This window comes from Fundulus heteroclitus, chromosome 21 (genome assembly GCF_011125445.2).
Source record: "Fundulus heteroclitus isolate FHET01 chromosome 21, MU-UCD_Fhet_4.1, whole genome shotgun sequence".
Classification (NCBI taxonomy): Eukaryota; Metazoa; Chordata; class Actinopteri; order Cyprinodontiformes; family Fundulidae; genus Fundulus; species Fundulus heteroclitus.
In genome coordinates this window covers 9,689,165-9,712,692 of record NC_046381.1, presented here as the reverse complement: position 1 = coordinate 9,712,692, position 23,528 = coordinate 9,689,165, and the positions used below count along the sequence as shown (strand labels likewise).

The 23,528-nt window shown below is 39.1% G+C and overlaps 1 protein-coding gene and 1 long non-coding RNA gene across 7 annotated transcripts in view; both read right to left on the bottom strand.

The window, feature by feature from the left end:
- Positions 1 to 2,234: 2,234 nt before the first annotated feature.
- Positions 2,235 to 4,169, bottom strand: LOC118556904. Of its 2 annotated transcripts, XR_004927468.1 has the most exons (3): positions 3,355 to 4,162; positions 3,039 to 3,273; positions 2,235 to 2,867 (listed from the first exon to the last, which is right to left on the bottom strand). It is a non-coding gene; the product is annotated as an uncharacterized LOC118556904 (long non-coding RNA). The 2 variants fall into 2 exon arrangements; XR_004927467.1 differs by lacking the exon at positions 2,235 to 2,867 and having other exon boundaries at positions 2,976 to 3,273; positions 3,355 to 4,169.
- Positions 4,170 to 6,426: 2,257 nt separating this feature from the next.
- myom1b (myomesin 1b) overlaps positions 6,427 to 23,528 on the bottom strand; it is a 37,375-nt gene continuing 20,273 nt past the window's right edge. For all 5 annotated transcript variants that reach the window (XM_036125496.1, XM_036125498.1, XM_036125499.1 and 2 more), the window contains 20 exons: positions 18,865 to 19,061; positions 18,641 to 18,767; positions 17,663 to 17,847; positions 17,459 to 17,573; positions 17,230 to 17,386; positions 15,132 to 15,238; positions 15,000 to 15,044; positions 14,768 to 14,904; positions 14,490 to 14,634; positions 12,606 to 12,665; positions 12,370 to 12,437; positions 12,161 to 12,274; positions 10,936 to 11,023; positions 10,824 to 10,862; positions 10,630 to 10,735; positions 10,281 to 10,444; positions 10,118 to 10,154; positions 8,900 to 8,922; positions 8,463 to 8,518; positions 6,427 to 8,360 (listed from right to left, as the gene is read on the bottom strand). In XM_036125496.1, the coding sequence (XP_035981389.1) occupies positions 8,100 to 8,360; positions 8,463 to 8,518; positions 8,900 to 8,922; positions 10,118 to 10,154; positions 10,281 to 10,444; positions 10,630 to 10,735; positions 10,824 to 10,862; positions 10,936 to 11,023; positions 12,161 to 12,274; positions 12,370 to 12,437; positions 12,606 to 12,665; positions 14,490 to 14,634; positions 14,768 to 14,904; positions 15,000 to 15,044; positions 15,132 to 15,238; positions 17,230 to 17,386; positions 17,459 to 17,573; positions 17,663 to 17,847; positions 18,641 to 18,767; positions 18,865 to 19,061 (2,231 nt within the window). In that variant the 3' untranslated portion in view covers positions 6,427 to 8,099. The remainder of the gene's footprint in view (positions 8,361 to 8,462; positions 8,519 to 8,899; positions 8,923 to 10,117; positions 10,155 to 10,280; positions 10,445 to 10,629; positions 10,736 to 10,823; positions 10,863 to 10,935; positions 11,024 to 12,160; positions 12,275 to 12,369; positions 12,438 to 12,605; positions 12,666 to 14,489; positions 14,635 to 14,767; positions 14,905 to 14,999; positions 15,045 to 15,131; positions 15,239 to 17,229; positions 17,387 to 17,458; positions 17,574 to 17,662; positions 17,848 to 18,640; positions 18,768 to 18,864; positions 19,062 to 23,528) is intronic.

The window sequence follows — 23,528 nt, the reverse complement described above, 5'->3', positions numbered from 1 at the left end:
CTCGCTCAGATTGGCCCAGAGTGGGATTCCCCTAGACTGGGCTCCATCACTTTTTTGCCATTTCTTAGAGATGGTTTTTTGTGATGAAGACTCAGCCTGCCCTCTGATGCCCCCTACTGGTACTCTTGGATTTGTGAGGACTGAAGGTGTTGGATGATTGTCCATAGGAATGGAGAGGGGAGAACCAAGTAGGAGGTTTCTTGGGGTGGGGGTAGAGTAGACGAATTTGGCCTTGATTAAGGTACACCTTTAGCTTATATAGTCTAAAGTAAACTTAAAATAATGTGCGCATAGGAACCTAAAACAGGCCTAGCTTGAATAGTTGAACCCTAAATTGTAGATAAAATGCTTGGACTGTGGGCTTGAGTAAAAAAGGCTGAATTATGAAGTATTCATGCTGATTGATGCTAAGATGTTTCCATTGTGGTTTGTCCGGCCCTTTTCTCGGAACTGTTTTCGTTGTGATGTGCCTTTGGGGCACACCAACAGGGGGGGCTAACGGACAACTGGACTGTTTTTACAAAGTGCTTTTCAGTCACACCAGCAGAGATTGTGTGACCCCAGAGACTGAACCGCACTATCGACTGCCATGGAGATCACAGATGGATGGACTCTGGAAGCCGGAAGCTGACGTGCGTGGATTGCTTGGACTGGACGGAATAACCGACTGTTCTGGGAGAGGGACAGACTGAGAGTTGTCGTTCCACTGGTTGATCATCTTTGGTGATGTGCCATAATGACACATCATCAGGGGGTCTGTTAGGATATCAACAAGGTCAAGTGGAACGAGCTGTTTATCCCAGAACTGCATGGCACACTTAGATGGCACTGACCCAAAAGATTGGCACATATCTATCAGATACCACCCTGGAGGTGACGCAGCTTCCCTGCTGATGTCACAGTTTGGATGTGTACCGCCCTTGTATGGGTGTGTCCCGAGATCCCTTTATAATGTTTGCGTGATGAGCACTCGAGGCCTTCCTGCCGATCAGGGGCCCATCAGCGCTGGTGTGACTGTAACTATTTCTCTGTCTTTACTTAGATAAAATATAACTAAAAGCATACTTGTCTGTTTTATGCGTCCTACATTCAAGGTAAAAAGTAAGTGGGAGTCGCCTGACTGGGTAAAACGAACTGGGTCCACCGAGGGTGCTTCACCGTAGTCACGGCACGGTGAAACAGTAACATTGATGTTTGGGTTTCTTTTGTTGTTCTGTTTTCTTTATTTAGGTTCTTACAGGGGTGGCCTTATATTAGTTGAATTTATTTATTGAGTTTATGCTTCCATTTCTTTGGACATTTGTAATTATTTTCTGTCAACTCCGTTAGATTTTATGGAAGCCCATTTCTGCCACTCTGATGAAAAAAAAAAAAAGTTTTATGTCATAATTATGACTTAGCTATCTCATAATTATGAGAAAGTATCTCAAGATTATAACATAGTTTTTCAAAATTATGATATTTAATTATGAGACAGAACTTTTTTTTCCTCAGAGTGGTGGAAATGGGCTACCACAGTCACTTGAAAATGTGTGAATTCTCTGTATAAGAGAAATAGCAGACAATAATAATAATAATGTAGCAACTGTGGACGGTGGCTTGTATTGTGTCATTGATCTTGCAGGAATCTCCTATACTGAGCATGCACAAAGTGACAGTGGGAAGGAAAATTCTCCTTTAACATATGTTTTAGGTAACTCAGGCAGCTTAAGTGGATCAAAATAGTCCAAACACAGATCAGGTTCTACAACAAGAGCCACACTGGAATGGTTTGGATCAAAACATATTCATGTATTAGTCTGACCCATTCAAAAACCTAAATCTGATCTCAAATCAGTGACAAGTCTTGAAATGAATGTTCACATATACTCTCCTTTCTTATTTCATTGCGCTTGCGTGATTTTTTGAAGAATGAGTAAAAACCTCTGTTTCATCTTAATGTGCGAAGTTGGCTGAGACAAACCCCCAAAAGGCTGTTATATGACATGGAAGAAAATAATCTGTGACTTATTTTTATATAAATATATTTTTTTCAGTTGATGTGGTCTCCTTGCATTTGCAAACCACGATTAAAAAAAACTAATTTCATAAATTAGTTTCATGCACTTTGCATTTTTTAATCAAGCTGATGTTTTTTTTTGGGGATTTATTAAATTTTCTCAACACATATAGATGTTATTAAAGGGTTATATCAACTGTATATTCAGAATTATTGACCTACCGCAGTCAACAACAGGATTACATACAGCAAGATGCACTCCTAAAACAGCAGTATTAGTATCTACTCAGTAAAGATATTTGTCATCATTAATTAAAAGAAACTTGTTTAATTTCCAAATCTCTTTATTTGTAGATTAAAAACAGTGTTCTGAGTTAATTTGTTGCTTTTTGTCACACTCAGCCACAGAGCAGGAGGCCTGCAGGTGGAGGGTTTTTATGGCTTTGTTCCAAGTTAGATCAACAGGACATGTAAAAAAAAAAGGTTCAGGTGGATGAAAAAGAACTGTAGTCCTGGGCTAGAGAAGAAAAACAGAGAAATGTAAAATCCCGTTTTACACGTTCTGAGGAGGGAAGTAAGCTGTTTTCATTTCCCCAAAAAAGTCACTTGACCACATGAGCAATCCAGGTTCTTCTGCATTATGGTGGCAACTAAGTTCCAAACTTTAATCATCTACAGATGTGTGGTAACAACATTTTCCCAGTCAACCATAACAAGCGTAAGTTCAGTCCATTTACCATTTAAAACTGGTGCTACTAACTTGTTTCCTCAATGATTAAAATAAATACATTTCACCGCAAGAATGTGTCACGTTTGCATTGGTCATCCCTCCAGCTTGGTAACTGCTTTACGCCGCTCTCCTGTATTTCTAGACACAACAGATGAGATAAAAACTGAAAATGTACAATCTTACCAAAAGCAAAAACAAACCATAAAACAAAAACAAAGATGTGTGAATCCCAAAAATCAATCTTAATTAGTTTAACATTTGTTTAATTTAACAGGTGCAATTTTATTTTTTTTTATAACACTGTAGTACTGTATATTGCAGTGATTTTAGGCTGTTTTGGGTTCCTCCACGGTCTTTGCAGGCTGATCAGGAGCGTCTGACTTGTCAGCAGCGGGCCGCTGCTCAGACAGATCTTCTTTTGCATCCGCTTGCTGGTCTGTACTTGAAGACTCTGGTTCCGGTGGAGCATGGTCTGCAGTCTTCTCCTTTTCCAACTCCCCGCTATTGCTCTCCTTTCTGTCTTTCACCTTTTGAGCAGGAGAATCTGCAAGAGGATATTTTTATGGTGAGACAAACCCACCGTGTAGTGGATGCGGTGTTCAGACGACTCATGCACGCTATCTACCTTTTCTTTTTGGGGTTTTCGTTCCTGTGACAGAGGTTTTCATTTTTTCTTTCGGGGTGTTTGGATCAAAAACCACATTTCCTTCTTTATCAGTCCAGTAGGAGGTCACCCCCAGGTCAGGCGTCCCCTCCGTGATCTCGAGCTGGAGGGAGACCAGATGCGGTGAGACGTCTTCATGTAATAAAGCTCTGCGGACACACTCAATCATCAAAAACCCATTAAAGATTGAACATCATACTTACTCATTCACTCAGGTCAGACCTGTCAGTGAGGACCAAAATGTTCACTATAATAACCTGAATGCATTTGCGGCCTTTATCGCCTTTGCCAATGAAGGGTGCGCTCAGAATGCATTAGCTCCCTTGTAGGCAGAGGGAATCGGAAGCAATTAAATTTATTGTCTCGAAATGCTTGCTGCAGTTCATTGACGAGGAAATCCGGCCATTCCACTCTGGGTTTAAAGGGTTTTCTTTGTGTCAAATTATCCATTTACACAGTTTTTTTTTTCTCCAGATGGCTCAGACATTTTTGCTGCAGCCACATAGAAATAACAACACCTTTGTAGGAGGAGCTAAATTACAAGGAAAATAGAAATTTATGGATTTTGAACATGTGACCTTTGCCTCAGGTGATATCAAAATAGAAATTCAAGTTTGAAAGTGTGATAATCGAAGGGTGGATATTACGTTGTTTTAAACCCAAAGTTTCAACAAAAGAGAACAAATGAAAACACTGACTTGGGTACGTTGTTTCATAGATCATAAACTGTACTGATCAAGCCAGACATTTGCTTGCATTGAATAAAATATAAACATATTTTGTTGTTTTGTTTTTCTCACTTCCTGAAATTAAAGCAGACTAAACTTTCCGTTTTAGGTCAGATAGGATTACCAAAATGATTTAGATTTGCTAAATGTCCAAAAAATTATGACAGAGATTTCCTAGTATTTTGTAGAATTTGTAGAAAGTGTGTGACTTTTGTCAAACATCTTGGGTTTCCCTCCACAACCTTCTCACAATAGTTTGCTGGTGGTTTGTCCTGTTCCTCACAGGTCAGGTTTGTAGGCCTATTCACCTTTTCACTCACCTTTTCAGATCTGCCCACAAGTTCTTTAAAGGATCTGAGACGAAAGTTTTGAGGTAGCCACTTCAAAACATTGACCGGAAGCCATTTTGAAACCAATTTGTGGGTCGCCATCCATCCTGAACATCTATTTGTGCTCAAACCTTTTCCTTTCTTGCTGATGTTTAAAGATGCTGCCTTAATTTCTTCACATGATGTTCTATCCTCACTATAACATCTGTTTTATTTAGTGCAGTCCCTCCTGCAGCCAAACACGCCCACATCATGATACTGACACCACTATACTCCGTAGTTGGCATGGTGTTCTCTGGCTTACATGCATTTCCCCATTTTTAGTTGAGACACTTCAACTTTGTTTCAATTAACCACAGGACCTGTCTAGGAAAATTTAAGTCTCGTCTCTGAGCGTATTGGCAAACTGTAACCTAGGTTTTTATGTTTTTGTTTGATGGTTGCTTTCTGAGTGGCCTTTCAGCCAATGTTGGTACAGGACTCGTTTCACACTGGACAACAATGCTCTTTTCCCAGCTTAAGATAGCATCTTCACCAGGTATTTTGCTTTTATTTTTTTTTTTTTTGCACATTTAACACCTAAAACATGCTCCCCTTTGGAACCAAAACCTCACTCCTTCCTGAACGGCTTGACAGCTCAACATTCCCATGGAGTTTTCTTGTGTGTGGTTGTTCGAATGATGAAATGTGGTACCTTCAGGCCTCTGCAGTTTGTAGCCAAAGAAAAGACAGACCTTTGGATTCTATAATATTTTATTTGATATTTCTTTGGAAATCAGGTACTTTCTACAATACCTGACAAGGATGTAGTTTGGGGTGTACAAGTTTGTGTGTATGTTTAGCTACTTTTGTTCCCACGTCTCTCTTGAAAAAGAGACTATGATTTTAGTGAAATATTTTCACTTATATATAGTATGTTCCTGCTGGCTTTGCGCCCTCCCACGGGTCTTCGTATATATATATATATATATATATATATATATATATATATATAGATAGATATATATATATAGATATATATATATAGATATATATATATATATATATATATATATATATAGATATATATAGATATATATATAGATAGATAGATAGATAGATAAACACAATTGTTGCTAAATAATAGAAGTTTACAAGGCCATGATATCATCATCAGACGTTTACTACCTAGGCACAGTAATTTTAGTGTCTATAAACTTCTAACTTTAGAGAAATATTTAGAAAATAGGAAATATTAATACATCAGCTAATCATACCTGAAGTTCTGTTTGATTTGAAGTCAGATAGTGGGGGGAAAACTAGATTAACTGGTCATTTTTACACAGTTTAAGCAAATATCTGCTTTCAGCTCCATCCATTGAGGTGAACTGGATCTTAGTTTACAGAAAAGTCACTAAAGCGATTTTAAATCCAATCTAGCAGTCCTAAGTCCTGCAAGGTGAGAAGTTTAGCTGCAAACTTTTAAACCTTAGCGGCAAACGCTGGTATTGCTTGTTTAAGGAATCAAATTATGGTGCGAATTTGACGGTTGTGTTCATCTTTATTTTAAAACATTATTTTAAATATATACTGAACACCGTTGGTCAACCAAACTCCCAGACATTATTATCCTGTTATGCTGATGAAAGTACATGACTCACTGATAAAATAAAAAAAATGCTGACCATAATGCTGTTTGTTTAGCCTTGTGGAAATAAACCATGTTCTTAAGTTGTTCTTTTTTTGTATTTTTTCCACCTAACTGCTGATTTTGTTTCAGCTTCTCTGGATTTCCCCTATAAATATAGTTTTGCAGCACGGCGGAGGTGGCTTGTCTCCATGCTGCTGGCGGATCTTGGGTTTCTCCAGCTCTACTGAAACTGTGACTACAGGAACGAAGAAGTGAGCTGAAAGGAGAGCGTGAAGGTGAGAGAGAGGAGAAAGCTGGACCGCTGAAACCAAAGTGAGACGACTCATAAAGGAGAGGGAGGAGGAAGTGGGGATGTACATGCTGATATTTATTAGTTTCGTCAGGAGACAGGGGAACAGGAAGTGGAGCAATAACCGCTATCATCAGTGATAACAGTGACGGTGATGGGTTTGTCATGACAGCAGTGAGAATCATCATCATCATCAAAAAAAAGAAAAGAAATGTGCAGACACAGGATATTGACTGGAGACAGTGGGACAAAGTGATGTCAGGGTAACACATTTAAAGTGGCAGTGAATGCAATGAAACCCAAACATACAATCTAATGAAATGACTCATGTTTTAATGTTTTAATGCATTTGCTACCGGTTTTACTTACAATCAAAGCGCACCAACAAATTTAACCTGATGTCCAGCTGGGGCCTGAACTATTAACGTCATATTTAAGGCGTACAGTTTTTTTTATTTGAAGCTCTGTGGGATGAAAGCAGCATTATCACTGCTAGTGAGAAAAGCTGTTAAAATAAGTGTATTAAGTGCTTTTGAACTTTCCTGTCCCTGATAAAAAAGTTATGATGTTCCCACTACCATGTTCTGCTAATAATTTTGTTATATTCAGGGTTAAAAAAAGGTCCAAGTGATATTAGATCAGTGTGCTGTATAAAAAGTGTTGACCTATGCGTATTCTTCTCGTATTGTGCTTATTCTGCAAGCCTGGATTTTGTGAAAACAAGCAAAGAGGAAACAGAGCAGGCAGAATTTCACAAATGTTTTTGCTTGTTTGTTTTCTATAGTATTGGGAAACAATCCTTAAGCTGAAGAACCGTTATCGGTTTTAGTCTTCTTATGATTTATGAATAAGTTTAAAAAAAAAAAAAAAAAAATAGGGAAATCTTACATTTGTTATTTGATTGTTCAAATATTAAAAAGTATCACATCTTGATTCAAGTCCAGGTTTGATTATCTTAGAGTCATATTCAGTTTTAATAGGACCTGCATCACATTCAGAGACTCTTTAAGGGATTACTGGCATTGACTTTATCTCAAGTATAATAATTTCCAAAGTAACCATCACCAGGTCCCGAAAAGGTTGCCATGAAATGCATTTTCTTTAGTACCCCAAATCTCACATCATAGATCTGGCCCCAGCATTGTGTTTGCTTAAGACAGCAAATTTAAAAAAAGAAAGAAAAAAGTTTGAAGTCATGGCAAAGGTACTATCGATAACTAATAGAATAGGTGAAATACTTGAATCCAATTATTAATTCTTTAAACTTGGTGAGCAGTGAAGTATGCAAAATCTGTAGCAAATGTAAAAACATCAAAGTTTTATTAGACATTCCACATCAACTAACATTTTCAGCGTCGTAGCATTGGATTCAAACAGTTTAGGAGTTATCATTCTTTTGTTAAGTGAAGTTTATTTTTTTTATTCCTTTGAAACCAATACTTTCTTCTGCATGCTAAAGCTTTACACAAACAGAAATTGCACCAGTAATAGCTGGATTTGGTAGAGTGTCAAAAATGACCGTATTTTTTTTCAGATTTCTTAGTGTTGGACCAATTTTTTTGTTTTTACTTTTTCTCTCAGAACTGCTGGAAGTTTCAAGTTCAGTTTCAGCACCTCTCACGTTTCTTTTTAGACTCAACAACACAAAACATCAAACTCTTCCTCGAGCTCTTCCTATCCCTCCAGTGCGCCCCGTTCGCAGGTTTTTCACGATAAGACTTGGACCACTTTTACTTTCTCTTGCCGCCGGCTTCCTCTGGGATGAACACACTTACGGTGAAGTCGCCGCTCTCCGTGCCGAACTTGTTCTTCACCAGGATGCTGTACTTGCCCGAGTCCGACGTGTTGACGCCGGTGATGGTGAAGCTGGCGAACTTGCCCGACTCGAACTTCAGGATGCAGTGCTCGTCGGAGGTGATCTCCCTGTCGTTCTTCAGCCAGGTGACCTCTGGCACCGGGTTGCCCGAAATGTTGCACGTGAGATTGAGAGCCTGAGGGTGGAAACATTTACGAATATACCAATAATACCACCTAATTTAATGGGAGAGATGGAGGCAACGCGGCTTTTAAAATACACCTTACTGTCACTTTACCTTGCCCTCCTGTATAGTCACCACATCAGGCAGACCTCCCGCCACTCGAGCACGATCTCAAAGTAGGAAAAAGGTGAGTTTTATTTAAAATGCAAAATTTTTACGCTCTTAAAATGTATAATATATGAAAATATGAATATAAAATGTAGACGCAATACAGACGTCTTAAAGATGCCATTAACTAAAATAATGAAGCTTATTTTGAAGTGACAGATCGTTTCTTTACTTTGCGATAACGTCTTATATATTGTATCTTATTATCTCAAGATAAAGGTCATTTTTTTGAAGTGTATGTAGTTTAATTGTATCATTATCTCACAATAATTAGAAACATATATTGTTATCTCATGAAGCTCCTTTTGCAAAGATAGAAACTTCCCATTCTGTTCAAGCATTTAGGACTTTGACTATGACGTTGATCATGAGTTAATACTTACTTCTCTCTGCAATTGCTGCAGCTCTGAGAACAAAAAAAGAAAACAAATTAAGTCAAAGATCAAAGCCTTCATTTTTTATCAAATTTTGTATTTTACTTAGTCAAAATCAATAGAAATCTCAATAATTTGACTGGTGAGGTTGTATGTGAAAAGCTTTGGACTTAGACAACTCAATAATAACACTATCCTTGTAACATGTTAGAAATATTTCTATATGGCTGCTAAAATTAATATTAATAAGTATTTTTCTTACAAGTAAATGTATAAGTAGAAGATGGAGGCTTTCAACTGTGCACCATTGATTTGTGAATAGCATTGTGTTGATGCCAGACGCCTGCCTCCCCATGTTTTCAGGTTTTTAAAAAGATGATATAGTCTTAATAATCGACTTGGTAATATGACACTTTATCCTACATCAGGTCACACTGAAAAGCCTGATGCTTCCTGCTCACGAGTTTAATATGTGAAAAATGTATGCATCATTATAACAAAACTGTAGCCTGTACTTGAAGTTAGCAGTTTCTAAAGCTGTGTAAAAAAAAAAAAAATAAATGTATATTTTACTTTAATAAAGCTTTTCTTTAATTATATCTGAGGAAAAAAAATCCTAGTCAAAAAATCAATGGTCAAAATCAAAAAATCCTTTTTTAAAAATACATTTTTTAAAACTGATGTTTTTCTATTTAATTTTTTTTACAAAACCACAAATCACAAGAGCCACCTACTTGGACTCCTGACAAATACTAACATTAAATGTAACTAGATCCCTTTTTTGCATTTAGACCTTTTTAAGGCTTTCAGAGGGTTTGTGGCCCTTTAATTAGTAACCCATGACTCTTTTTTTTTAAAAGTAATAAGGCATGACGCTGAAGCCCGTTTTCATCATCCACTCTTCAAAATGGGAAAGACGACAAAACATGCCAATCAGAAAGCCGCATGGAACAATGTGTTCTGAAACCTGAATGCCACCGCAAAGGTTAACCATCATGCAAACAAACAACATATACATTTTCAGATTTATCCATGACAGATGACTTTCTTTATTTTATTTTTTGCTGCTGTGTCACATCTGCTTGTGGGTCTGACACGGCTAATGGTTAATTCTCTCTAAACCTGTGTGAATGGCTAAACGCTCTCAGCTGCATTATCATGTGGACCTAATAAAATGGCCAGTGATTCTGAAACTGTGGGGTTACTGAATAGCTCGCAGGAACTTACTTGAGCCTCTGGAATTCTGCGAAAGCATCATCGAATGCTAGAAGAGGAGAAAACACATCATTAATCGTCCCCGCAAACGATAATGAGGGGAAATTAAACACAGTCCAGAATCAAAACTGGGTACAGCTCAGGTTTTGCCAAAGTTTAAAAAAAACAAAATCACCTTGACCGGAGAGCTCCACGGTTCTCCTGAGGCCGCCCTTCCCGTCGTTAAACTCTATGGCGTATTTGCCCATGTCTTTCTCCGTGGGCTCTGTAATCTGGAGCCACAGCTGCTCTCCGACCACCCCGCTCTTTATGCGGTCAGAGAAGGAGATCGCTGAATCCCTGGCGGAGAGACGAAAGGCAGAAGAAGTGCAAACGCAGGTGGCTTTGTGAAAAGAAAACTCAAATAATCAAGTAAAATCTCTCACACACACACACACAGCGTTCCCTCCTGGTGTTTTTATGACGAGTATCTGATAGATTTCAACAAGAAGAGCAGCAGGAACGAGGTGTTCTGTTAAACTCACTTGTAGTGCCACGTGACTTGGAGCAAGTCATTGTAGAAGCTGACAAATGTGTAGAGTCGGATTCCTTCATCTGTGCTTGTGATCTTCAGTGGCGTGGAGGAATTAGCTAAAAAAGTAACAAGAAAAAGATTATTTTAACAGCTGTTTTTAACTTAAATACTACTTAAGACCAGAAAAAACATGTTCCTTCTCACCAATAAAACTGAAAACTTCATTCATCAAGTCTTTGAAACCTGAAGAAGAGCAAACGTGGTCATTTAATGTGAATCGCTTTCTGTATTTACAGACTGACTCTGGGAGGGTTACCTTGATCTGTCAGATTCAGCGTGGACGTGTCCTTTCCTCTCTCATCCTTCAGGACAACTTCATACACACCAGCATCCTTTCTGGAAATCTGACAACAGGAAGCCTAAATGAATGCAAATGCATCTCCCGTGGCACACAGAAGCCCTCAATTTGTAATTTTTAGAAAACATGTGTGGCAAAAAAAAAAAAAAATTATTTAGAAAACAAAACAAACCTCTTAAAACAGATAGAGCATTTTGATAGCCTGGTGCCTTTGTAACTGAACTATTATAAATAATTTTAATAGGGGCTCAAGCATTTATGTAGATTAGTGTGTTTAAATGACATTTGCATAAAAGAAGCAAATTTTAGAGGTCTCTGAATAGAATGTGTTACGTTTTAAATCCTGATGATATAGTTCAAATAACAAAACTACATACATCTCACTTTTTTCTCTTTTTTTTCATACCTAATAAAGGCCCGACCATCTTGGGGTGAAAGTTCAATGCTCCATATATATTTGCCCTCAAGAGGTCAGATAATTAATTGAAAATTAACAAGAACTACCCTGCCATGTCAGCCACTCAAAGCATACATAGCTGAGTAAACCTTCATCTCTGCAGACAGAGCTTCTGCATAGCGTAGCATGTCATGGGATAAAGAAATATTAATGGGTTACTGCTATGAAATGTGCAAAGCATTTACATAAATGAAAGTGTGAATAAGGATGTATATGTGTGTGCGCATGCAAATACATAAACAATTACATACATCTACACATGTACGTTTATTACAAATTTTCGAATGTGGGTAATAACGCACTGCTTTTTGTATGTTTTCTTTCGACACCGAGAAAAACAACCATATCGCTGCCATTGCTTCAATGCTTTAGCGAAAAACCCCACAATCTTGCCTGCGCTGCATCATTGTCACATGACCAAACAAAAACTGCATCACCAACCCTCTCCCAACGAAACATCGCAACAAACGGCAACTACATGGAGATAAACATCATCGGTTGTTAGTATCAGCCTAGTTTTACTTATCAGTCTGACACCGATAAGTTAAAAAATGATTAACATTAGTATAGGGTGACATGTGTTCATGAAATATGAAGCATCCATATATTTTTTGGAATACAAATAAAAACAGATGCTTTACAGCTCTAGTGGCATCGTAGTAGAGTATCCTGATGCATGCTTGCAACATATCGCATTTTACTCACGTGTCTTCTTTTGTTTCTCACCTGGGCAATCTCCAGTTTGAGAACTCCCTCTGTGAAGCCAAGATGCTCGTCAGCTTTGATCTGATGTCCGTCTTTGTGCCACAGAGCGGAGGTCTCTTTCTTCATGTTGCCAACCTGACATGTAGCCCAGCAGAGGAGTATTTTTAGACTTGAAGTGTTCAGAATAGTGCGTTTGGAGGAGAACGTACTTCTCTTGGGCTAAGACTCACCTTGCACTTGAGTATCACGCAGCAATCTGGTGTTACCTCCCAACTCAAGCCCTCGATAAAGTGAGGACCTAAGACGCGAGCAAACTGCTGTTTATTATATTATTATGACCATCGGTTAATAACGGGAGAGGTTTTGGCATAATCAGAGACTAAACGGCTCGTTTGTTGTTTCTTTGATAAAGAAAGTGGAGCTCACTAAAAAAAAGTGATTATTCTAGTAATTGTGTTTACCATACCTTGCTTTCTGAACCATTCCTTTCTCTGGAACTCTGACTCTTTCTGCAGCTGCTTGAACACTTGAAGGGAAAAGAATAAACAGCAGTCAGGCTCTTTCCCTCAAAACGCAATTCTTATTGTTCATTTATTCCAATAATGTGATCTGGAAGGTAATGTTTTGTAAAGCTTTGGTTGTTGCAGCTTCAGAAGCTGTCAGCTTTGTTCAGCAGGGGCATTAATATGAACCAAATTCCAAAACAAGAGTTAATATGAGTTTTGATTTAAATTTGTTTTAAGCAAAACTTTGTTAACGCACATTGTTTCTTTCTCCTGCACTGTTTACATTTAAATTGTTTACTTTTTAATCACTGCTGCACTTTATACTGTAATTCACAAGCTTTATGCAACGAAATTTCGTTCTGTATGCACTCTGTAAAAACAAAATGACAAATAAAGTTGTCTAAGTCTAAGTTAAATCCCCAGACCTCATCTATGTTAGCAAAAACAAAGTACTTTAAATTTAAAGTTTTTCCACAAAGAGGTCTATTTGGAATAAAATATGTGACAGAGCACTTCACTTGATTCTACATTCACCTTGAAAAAACTAAAGTAGTTACTGATAAAAAGTAGAGATTCACATTTTATTTTTCAGCCCACCTACTATGGAGACGGGGCCATACTTGGAACTGAAAATAGTTTTGCCACTGAGAAGTAAGTAAGAAAATCTAACTTAATATTTTATGACAAAATAAAGATTAATGTGGGAAAACAAGCACAGTGCACTTCATGAATTTAGCCCTGTGTCCAGCTGTTATAATTCAAAAGATCTTTTTCTGCCCTCTAGTGGTAAAACGCTAACATAGCGTGATCCAGACTTAATCAAGTGGAAGAAAAAAATAATTTTGAATCGCAGGCTACCAGATTTTAATTTAAATTGGCCTGGTATTTTCTCATGGAGGTCTTCAAGCAATGCACCGTAACAAAGTTCACAGGGCCTGTGGAAGAAAGGCAAGCCCACCGCGTCACGGATCCTCCACTATACTGCACAGTGTGTGCAGTATAGTGGAAGGTAATATTAGTTTCAAAGGTAATATTAGTTTCATCCGACCAAAGGACACAGTCACAAATATCATCAAAGCAGAGTTTTGCAAACTACATATGGCATGTTTATATCCAGGGGTTACAGGAAGTTATGGACAAATTGGACGCTCCTAGAGACTATGATCAACTTAAAAATAATAATCAATTTTAAAAAGCGTCACTTGTATATATGTTATAATACTTGATGGGAGTGACTGCACTTGTGGCATCAGTGAAATAAACATTTCCTAACTTGTGTCTTTTCCCACACCCAATAAATGTAAAGGCTGGATTTTTGTAAAATGTGTTTGTTAGATTAATTAAAGTTTTATTTTTTTTCAGATTGTAATGACAGACTCATTTCAGAACTTTAAATCACATTTTAAAAGCCACTTATTTAAACTTGCTGATTTTTTGCTTTTTTCTGCATTGTTGATTTTTTGGAAAGCGTCTTTGAGTGTCCAAAAAATGTGTTATTATTATTATTATTATTATTATTATTATTATTATTATTATTATTATTATTATTATTATTATTATTATTATTAGGTGCTAAGAGCTAGAATAAAAAGGTGTCAAAGGGAAGATATAGCCTGTCAGCAAATCTCAATATATTTTAACAATTTATCTAATATACTTCAAATTGAGCAAGTGAGAAATAAACAAGAGGTGTTACTACACAATAATCATGTTTTACCTTCGTACAGTTTAAACACGTAATTGTATGTTAGATGTTCCGACCATCATAAAATGACGAAAAGTTTTAAATATAATTGTTAACAGATGTCAAATGTGATTATTTCTGTTTATTTGGCTGAATGTACCGTCGCCTATCAGCACCAAGCTGGACTGGTTCGTGGCCTTCCCGTCATTCAGCTGGAAGGTGTAAGTCCCCTCATCAGCAGGAGTCAGAGACTCCATGAGCATCTCGATCACACCGGTGTTCTTGTCAAAGTTCATTTTGTATTTCTACACAGAAAATAAGCAATTCAAGGAAAAGTGAAGTGAAAAGTTTTTCTTTTTTTTCTTTTTTTTTTTTAGGTACGGACACTAATTCTTCATGAGAAACATGATGAAGGTTTTCATTCAGAGTCTCACCGACCTCTCCCTGCGACAGAACGTTGTCGTTGAAAACGTAATCCACTTTTCCGTTGGCCGACATCTTCTCCGCCTGCAGCCAGAAGCGCACCTTGCCCTTCTCCTGCAGCTCCACAGCCAAATCCGACTTCAGGGGAATAACTGGTGCACAGGGGGGAAAAACACGAGCTCGTCTTAAAAGAAACGAATAGAAACAAAGAAAAGGTCCGGTCTCTGAGAAATTTGGTAGTACTCACTCGGGTATTTGTGCTCGTGACTGACCTCCAGCAGCCTCTTCAGCTCTGAGGAACCACAAAGGGTGGTGATTTTAGCAGGCGTTTAACCAGTTTTTTTGTTGTTGTTGTTTTGTTAATAGAAATAGTTCCCACCTTCCTCAGAGAGAGTGTAGCTGGATGAAGCACCATCAGTGTGGGTGACGAGACACGAGTAAACCCCGATGTCTTCCTCGCCGGGACTCTTGAAAACCGTTTGGGACCTGAACACGAACAAAGAGCACAAAGATTGCTTTGGCATTCAGACAGTCTTAAGTACAAATGTACGATAACATCAGCATATAGTTAGTTATTTGTATACATGAGGAGCTTTATTGATGCAAACAGGCATAAGATATTGAAAGTGCAAGTTTTGACGGGTAAAGCAACCTCTACGTTTGGTTGTTCTGGAAATTAAAAAGAAATCCAACATCTAGTTGGAGTATATTTTTATCATCATAAAAATCTCAATATATGAGTAAATTAACTATTTTTTTTAGGATTCATTAACTTGTACGGTACTTAGTAACGCAGGACTTTTTAGGACCTTTTAAAGGGGCTCCTACTGTAACGTTTAATGGAGCATTCTTAGCTTCCCCATTGCAGTTTGCTTGGAGTTAAACAGAGACATCAAATCAGCAAAGAGCTTTCAAACATAAATGTCACATAATGCTCTTGCTTCTGAAAAATTATGAGCAAATGATAGCGAAAGACCCATCTCACCTTACTAATGTTATTTTCTGTCCCTTATGAAGAAAAACCTTATAAGGTTTTAGGTCCAGATCAGACAGATTCCTGCATAGCCCCTCAGGGTCAGGGAAAATATTATCTAATTGCCTTTATCTATGTAATTGTATACTTTTGTGATGTTATTATTATTATTAGTTTGTTTTAAAATGTATTGTCTGCTGTTTATGGTAAAAGACTTGTACTTGTATAGCGCTTTATCATGTCCGACGACCTGGAAGTGCTTTAGACTACAGTCAGTCACATATTCACACCCTGACGGTGGTGAGCCATGTTAGCAGCCGTAGCTGCCCCGTGGCGGACTGACAGAGGCGAGGCTGCCTTACATCGGCGCCACCGGGCCCTCTGACCACCACTACATTGGCAGTAAATCGTCTGACTTCAGGGCTTTCGTTGGGATAAATATGTAACCATTTGTCTTGAAAATGGGAAAGACGATACGAGATTCTGACGCAGATGTGTGTCTATGTTCAGAAATCAGGAAACATTCATGAGCTTTACCGTATATGTAATCAGAGCAATGATTAAAATCTTTAATACAGTTGAAATTGTGAGAAGAAAGGATACATGCAGATCAACCAGACACCGTGAGCAGGCTGGCGACCGAGGGGAATCAATCTCGGCACCATGGGGTCACCAGGTCTCCATAACAAGCATTAGATACTATCTACAGTCCTACTGGTTGTTATGGAGGGATGCCATGAAATAGCCTTTTCAAAGCAATGCTACTGATATGTTTGCTTTGTTCAGATCAGGCCAGGATTGAGCTTTTTGACAGCAAACACTCCAGCAGGATGTGAAATGTTCACTGTCAGGCACGGTGGAGGCCTCGTAATGCTACAGGTCTGTTTATTCCAAAAAAAGTAAAAAACAAAGCAACTGGACTTGTTTTCCGTAGTTGAAGACGTTTCGCTTCCTCTCCCGGAAGCTTTGTCAATTCAAAAAGTCTGGAGTAATGTGGAGTAACAAACTTTATACCATTGCCCAACAAAGGCCTTGCAATGGCTTAGGCATTACCATTGTCCATTGTTGGGCAATGGTATAAAGCTTGTTACTCAACATTATTCCAGACTTTTTGAATTGAGAAAGCTTCCAGGAGAGGAAGCGAAACGTCTTCAACTACGGAAAACAAGTCCAGTTGCTTTGTTTTTTACTTTTTTTGGAATGGCCATGACCTGGATGACTGAGAATCTTCACCTACAGGCTTGTTTCTATCCCAAATCCCTGGCGACCTGGTTGGAGTGTATAGTATCATGAACTTACTGAAATACCAAGACATTTAAAATAAAATAAAAAAAACCTTGTTGCCTCTGTCAGAAAGCTGAAAATGGGGGCCCACTGGGTTTCTCAGCAGGGTAACGATACAAATCATGTGCCCAAAATGAGAGAGAAATGGTTCAAGGGGGGTCAATCAGTGTGGAGGGTTCTATAACCTGACTTTAATAAGACTTTAAATAAGTTTTCTCACTTGGTTCCCTTGGTCTCTATGGTCAGGCGACTGGTGTCCGTGATTTCTTCATAATTCTTGGACCAAACGAACTTGGAGTCGGGGGTTATGTCCGAGCACTCAAAGTTCAGGGAGATGACGCCGTCATCATCGACTTCCACATGTATCTCCTTGGTGCCTGAAAACCAAATAGACGTTAACCCTTGCGGGATAGCTGACCCGCCCCGCTGATTCATCGCCATCTTCCTACCTGGTTTGGTCAGAGCTAGAACCGGCTCTGTAACGTCGGAGGTTTTGCCCACGCCGGCTTTATTCTGAGCACGCACTCGCAGCACATACGTCTCTCCTTCCTTCAGATTCTTAACCTGCAATGTTTAAAGAGACCACCCAGATCAGGCGGCTGCCGCAGCGCCACGGCGGGACGAAACGCTCCAAACGGACTAAACGTAACGACCTTGAGGTACGTCTTCTCGGTGGCCTTGGTGTTGACTCCCCTCCAGGCCTCCTCCGGTGCCTCGCCCTCCTTGATGTCCACGTAGAAACCATTCACCGGGTCGCGGCCCTGGTAGACGGGAGGTTTCCATAGCAACAACAGGGAGTCACTTCGCACCTCGCTCACCTGCAGATCGTGAGGAGGTCCTGTAAGCAAATGTGGAGGTTTTAAAACGAGAATCAGGAGGTTTGGGCTGTATTTGGAAACTTTGTGCCTTTTTTTTTTTTTTTTTTTGGCCAACTAAAGCAAAATGATTTCCATTGCTGGGTTTCTGGTCTCCATATTCTGATGCATAGAGTAGATTTGTTGTTTAAATGAGAGACAACCACTTCTTTGATGTTTACGGTGGGTTTGAATGTCTTTTAAAATGATAATAAAAAGGGGGTGTCATTCCACATCTTTTAAAACCAATCATTGCTTTGATTTAGTTTAAATTAAAAATATTGTTTTACTAAATATTGACTTTTTTAGCCCATATTTCCCATCCACATTGAACCTATAAAAAAGGCACTTAAAATCTGGCTGGTTTGGTTAGTTCACAACTTTTCTGCCAAATTTGTTCACAAATAGACCTCTCTTTAAAAAAAAGTCTTTTCACCTTTAATGGGTGAAAATGTGGAAAAGCTCCCCATGCCCTCGGTTTATGTATGGCGGAGGATATGAGATGCAGTGGGCCTGTTTTTCTCCTGACGGCCCTGGCAACCTTGTAAAAGTGCAGTAACTCTATGAAATGATAGGACATCTTAAAGAGGCGGCATGAAGCTGAAGTAAAACTTCAAATACATTTATGGTTTGACCAGTATATTGGATTTGGCCCAGTTAATAAAACAGAAACGTGATTCCTCTAAATTTATCTTAATTGATAATTTAATTCAAATGTTTGCCAAATAAATTAAGATCGAGAAGGATTCTTAGGATCTTGCTGCTCGATCGTCCCACCTGGCACAGCGATGGTCCACTCCTCACACAGGAAGGTGTCGCTGGGCCTCGACGGGATCCCGACGCCCGCCATGTTGGCAGCTCGCACCTGGAACTGGTACTTCCTGTTTTCACGCAGCTCCGACACCTGGCAGGCAAAACGCACATTCAGGTAAACCAACTGCTGACCAGACGGACCACTGTAAAACATCTGGACGGAGAAAGGGGGCCTCCCGTGCGCTCACCCTGTAGGCCCTCTCGCTCACAGCCTTCACGTTGGCCTCGTGCCACTTCCCCGGCACGCCGTCGACGACCTCACGGTAGTCCACGAAGTAGCCGGTGATGTCAGCGCCTCCGATGAAGGTGGGCTGCTTCCAGGAGAGCACCATGGCGTCCCGCACGCACTCCAGAATGGTGATGCCATAGGGTGGAGCGGGAGAGGCTGGGACAGAGGACTTCAAGTTAACACCGCAACCGCCTCAGCAGGGAGGCTGAGCTCATGGGAAAGTGAAATAACAGGAAAACTGACCACATCTGGTCCAATTCACTCGTCATCTTTAATTAATCAAACTGCATTATTATTCCCCTACACGTGTTGCTAAGGAATTCAATACTGAACGTTTGCAGAGCAAATATGAGAGTATAACCTCATTTTCTATTAGGCATCATTCAAGTTGTCTAAAAATCACTACAGGAACACAATGAGCGTAAAGACTGTGAACTGGATAAACTCTTTGGCTTGGAGGCCTGGAAGTGGGTTCATATTGTCCAAGAGATGCAGCCAAAGTCTTTCACTTCCAGAAAGGTCAAGTGTCCTGCTCTTGTGTTGGGTTAGTTGCCCATTTCTGAGGAGGGGAGCCTCAGTCTGAGAGAGATTCCAGACATGAAAAGTTTCTGCATGTTCGTAAGTTAAAGTGCTCTGGATCAATCATCAGGAGAGCGGAGACTGGCGCCGAGGTGACTGATGACTGGTGAACGGGTCGGGAAGTGACTTGGGAGTGGTGGGAAAAAAAAGGATGAAATCCTCGTGCTTAGTTAAAGACAAAAACACTGAACACGGTGAGTACTTACCTTAAACAGAAGAACGCAGGTGAAGTTGTCCCTTTATGATCTCTATAATAACTTTAATGTAGTTTTACTTTCTTTGGAAAAGTGCACACAGATCTTTCAACTTTTGTCACAGAACAATCACAATATTCAACGTATTTTAATGGGATTTTATGTCACATCAATTTAAAGCATATTTGTGAAGTGGGAGGTAAATACTGTTTTTGTTTTTATCATTTAATTTTTGGTTTCAAAGAAGAAACAGTGCAGTGGCATTCAGCCTAATTTACTGTGATACCCCTAAATAAAGCCAGTGGATCTTGAGTTTTTTTTTTTTGTTTGTCTTGTTTTTTTTTAATGGAAAAACTGGTATAACTTGATATGGAGCTAAATCCTGGTATAAAAAAAATCTTAGGACTGGGGAGAGGTTCCTATTCTGACAGGAGAGTGACCCTAAACATGAAACCAGAGATACCATGGAATAGTTAACATTAAACCATATTCATGTGCTAGAATGGACCAGTCAAAGTCCAGGTCTAAATCTAATTGAGAATGCGAGGCAAAAATTGAGAATTGGAGTCTGCAGACGATCTTAATCTAATTTGACTGAGCTTGAGCTATTTTGCAAACCTAAATGGGCATAAACAGATGCATTCAATGCTGGTAGATACACTCCACAAAGCCTTCCAACTGTAACTGCAGCAAAAGGTGGTTCCAAAAAGTACTGACAGTGCATGCCACACTTTTCAGATTTTCATTTGCTAAGAGTCGAAAAGCCTCACATCATTTTCCTTCCACTTGATAATCCTGCACTACTTTGCATTGGTCTATCACATTAAAATCCCGCCAATATTAATCAAGTGTGTGGTTGCAATGTGACAACATGTGAAAAAGTTCAAAGGACATGTACTTGTGTACTTTTGGGAGGCACTGTAACCTTTGCTGTTTGGAGAATCAATGCAAATTTGGAAATGTCTGATTGAATAGGGTTCAAAATCTGTGAAAATATTTTACTTCTTTCTGTGAATTTACTGGAACATAATTAAACCTCAACTAAAAGGTTCCCATCTCTGGTTGGGCCTCACCTGCCTGTTCTCTCCCGGGCTTTCCACTCCCCTCATTACCAGGAGCCTCTACAGTGAACTTACGTTCCGGTGGACCGTCGGGCTCCTTGTCCCCCTCAGCGGTTTGACCCTGAATCTGACTGACCGTCTGAAAATGTGCAGCTGGGACTGTATCGGTAAGAGATTCAGAGACGGAGCCCGACTCTGAGAGTGGGGTTTCTACAAGGTAAGGGGCCCAGGACACGCTGCCTGTCTTTCCCCCCTCGTTTTCCCTCTCCAGGGGGTTCTGCGCTGCAGAGCCAGAACCAGCAACCCGGGCCCCTTCTCCTGTTTCAGTGTCGGCCTGAGGTTTATTGTGCCTTTGGACAGTGTCATGGGAAGGCTGGACAGTCTCATGCTTGTCCGTCCAGCGTGGCTGGTGCTCGGTTAGTGGGCACGCGTTACCCCCCGGCCCCATCTTCGAAAACACACCGTGTGGAATGCCGCCCCCTATGGGTGTTAGCAAAGAAAAGCAAGAAACGATTTAAACAAGGCAACAGTACGTAGCACTTAAGTCACAAAAAACGATTACGGAGCACAACAGCAGGAAACAAAGCATGAACACATAAGCGTAATATTCAGCACGTCGTCTTGTAAAATACAAAGCAATGTCTTCATCTGACTGGGAGGGGAAATGAAGACAAGATGGCCAATAGGTGACATCCACATGAGAAGGATTTAGGAAGCTGAGGACATGCAACAACCTTATGCTGTTTAGAAACAATGCCAATGACTCTGCAAGGCACTGAAACTCATTGCTTCGCTATGATCATATTGCTATGAAAAATATGTCCCTTTCCAATATGATTGTATATAAATGGGAACCTGTTTTGGTTTGTTTATTTATTTATTTAGTTTGCCTGTCCTCCAGGAGCTTTCCTTTTTCTCAATAATAATAACAAAAATACATTGTATCACATATTGGGTGAATATATCAGGAAATTTCCATACTCTTGTCTGCAAGACAAATCTATTGGCATTGCTTCTGAATGTGTTTGCAAAGGACAAATAGAGTCTCAGCATAAGGTTAGCCAGAAAATGACAGACACCTAAATGCTCTGTTAGGATGCTCCAAATAGATTTTATTACAAACAGCTTATTGATGGTACATTTTTATGGATGATTGATTATGTTATATTATATTATATTATATTATATTATATTATATTATATTATATTATATTATATTATATTATATTATATTATATTATTGATATGCTACACTGTAAAAAATTATTTTGCCCTTTCTCTGTTTTTATCTGTAGTTGTCACACTTGAATGTTATTATTGCAGCCACACTCAGGTTTGGTTGCTCTCCGGAATGCGGTATCAAAATAACCATCCAGATAGAAACCTGTCTGAGGACATGTAGTTGGCTGAAAGATCTCAGAAGAGAAAAGATTAGAAAGCGATGGACATCTAACAGTCTGGAAAGGGTCACAAAGCCGTTTCTAAGGCTTGGAGACACCAGCAAACCAAAGTGAGAGCCCTTATCTACCCGTGAAAACATGCAGGAGTGGCACACTGTCCTTAGGTATGGCCGTCTGATCTGACAAAATTACCCCAGAAACACAAAGGAACTCAGAATTTGCCTCAGTCATGGTAAATTTCATGATTCAACAATAAAAAAAGAGAATTTGCAAAAATGGCCTTCATGGGAGAATTAAAAGGACAAAACCCCTGCTTACCAGAACAACATGAAGGCCCATCTTTCATTTGCCTAATGATAACGCAGGATTTCAGAAATAGGACAGTAGTAGTGAGAGGGTTCAGGACCTGGACTACTTCCTGTAATTGATGCAAGCCTTAACTCTAGCCTCCAGTAGAAAATCCCAAAAAAGGATGTCTTGCCATCACTTCATGGCCCTTAGCACGAACACAGCAGAACAATGACCCAGAGCTCCCAACGAAGTCCACCTCCAAAAGGCTCTAAACGAGGTTTTGAAATAGCTTAGTCAAAGCCCAGTTAGAAGCTGTGCGATGAAATTAAACAGCTTTGCTGCCCATTACTCTCCAATTTACATGAAGTAAAACATTTCTCCAAAAAGAGCAATGAGCCAAGATTTCTACAGTGATGTTAGAGACTCAATCACAATTTACCTGCAAATGCTGAATGGCAGTTTTGGCCACCAAAGATGGTGCAACCAGTCATTAATTTTTTTGGGGGAAATTATTTTTCCCGCACTTCCAGGTTTGGTTCATGAGCTTTTTACTCTTAGTAAGTGAAATCATTCTAAAGCTGCATTTTGTATAAACTCAGGCCATTTTTGTCTAATGTGGATATTGGTTGGATGATTAAACATTTTAACGGTGACAAAGAAGAGCAAACAGGAGAAATCTATAAATGATGCCTAATTTTTCCCGTCCAATTCTAATAATCCAAATATGTTATTATGTTATTGCTTTAAAAAGACTTACCTAAATTCATAATTTGACATCAAAGATTTATGACATGAAGGATAAAGAATAGGTAGGAATATATTGAACCTGTATAGTGTTATATATTAACATAATTATTTCCTTCTTGATAAATTCACAAAAACAGCCAAAGAAAATGTGTTAAACATAAATATTTCTTTATTTATTGCTAAACAGTGACCTTGGGGTCTTTGCGATATTAATATTTATCCACAAAGTGATTTTTTTAAACAAAAGAAAGGAGCTGTCACTAATATCAGTTATATATTGGAATATAACAACTCCAATGGCACATTAGTCATAGTAGCTTATTTTATGAAATAAAAATGTTTCTTAAAATA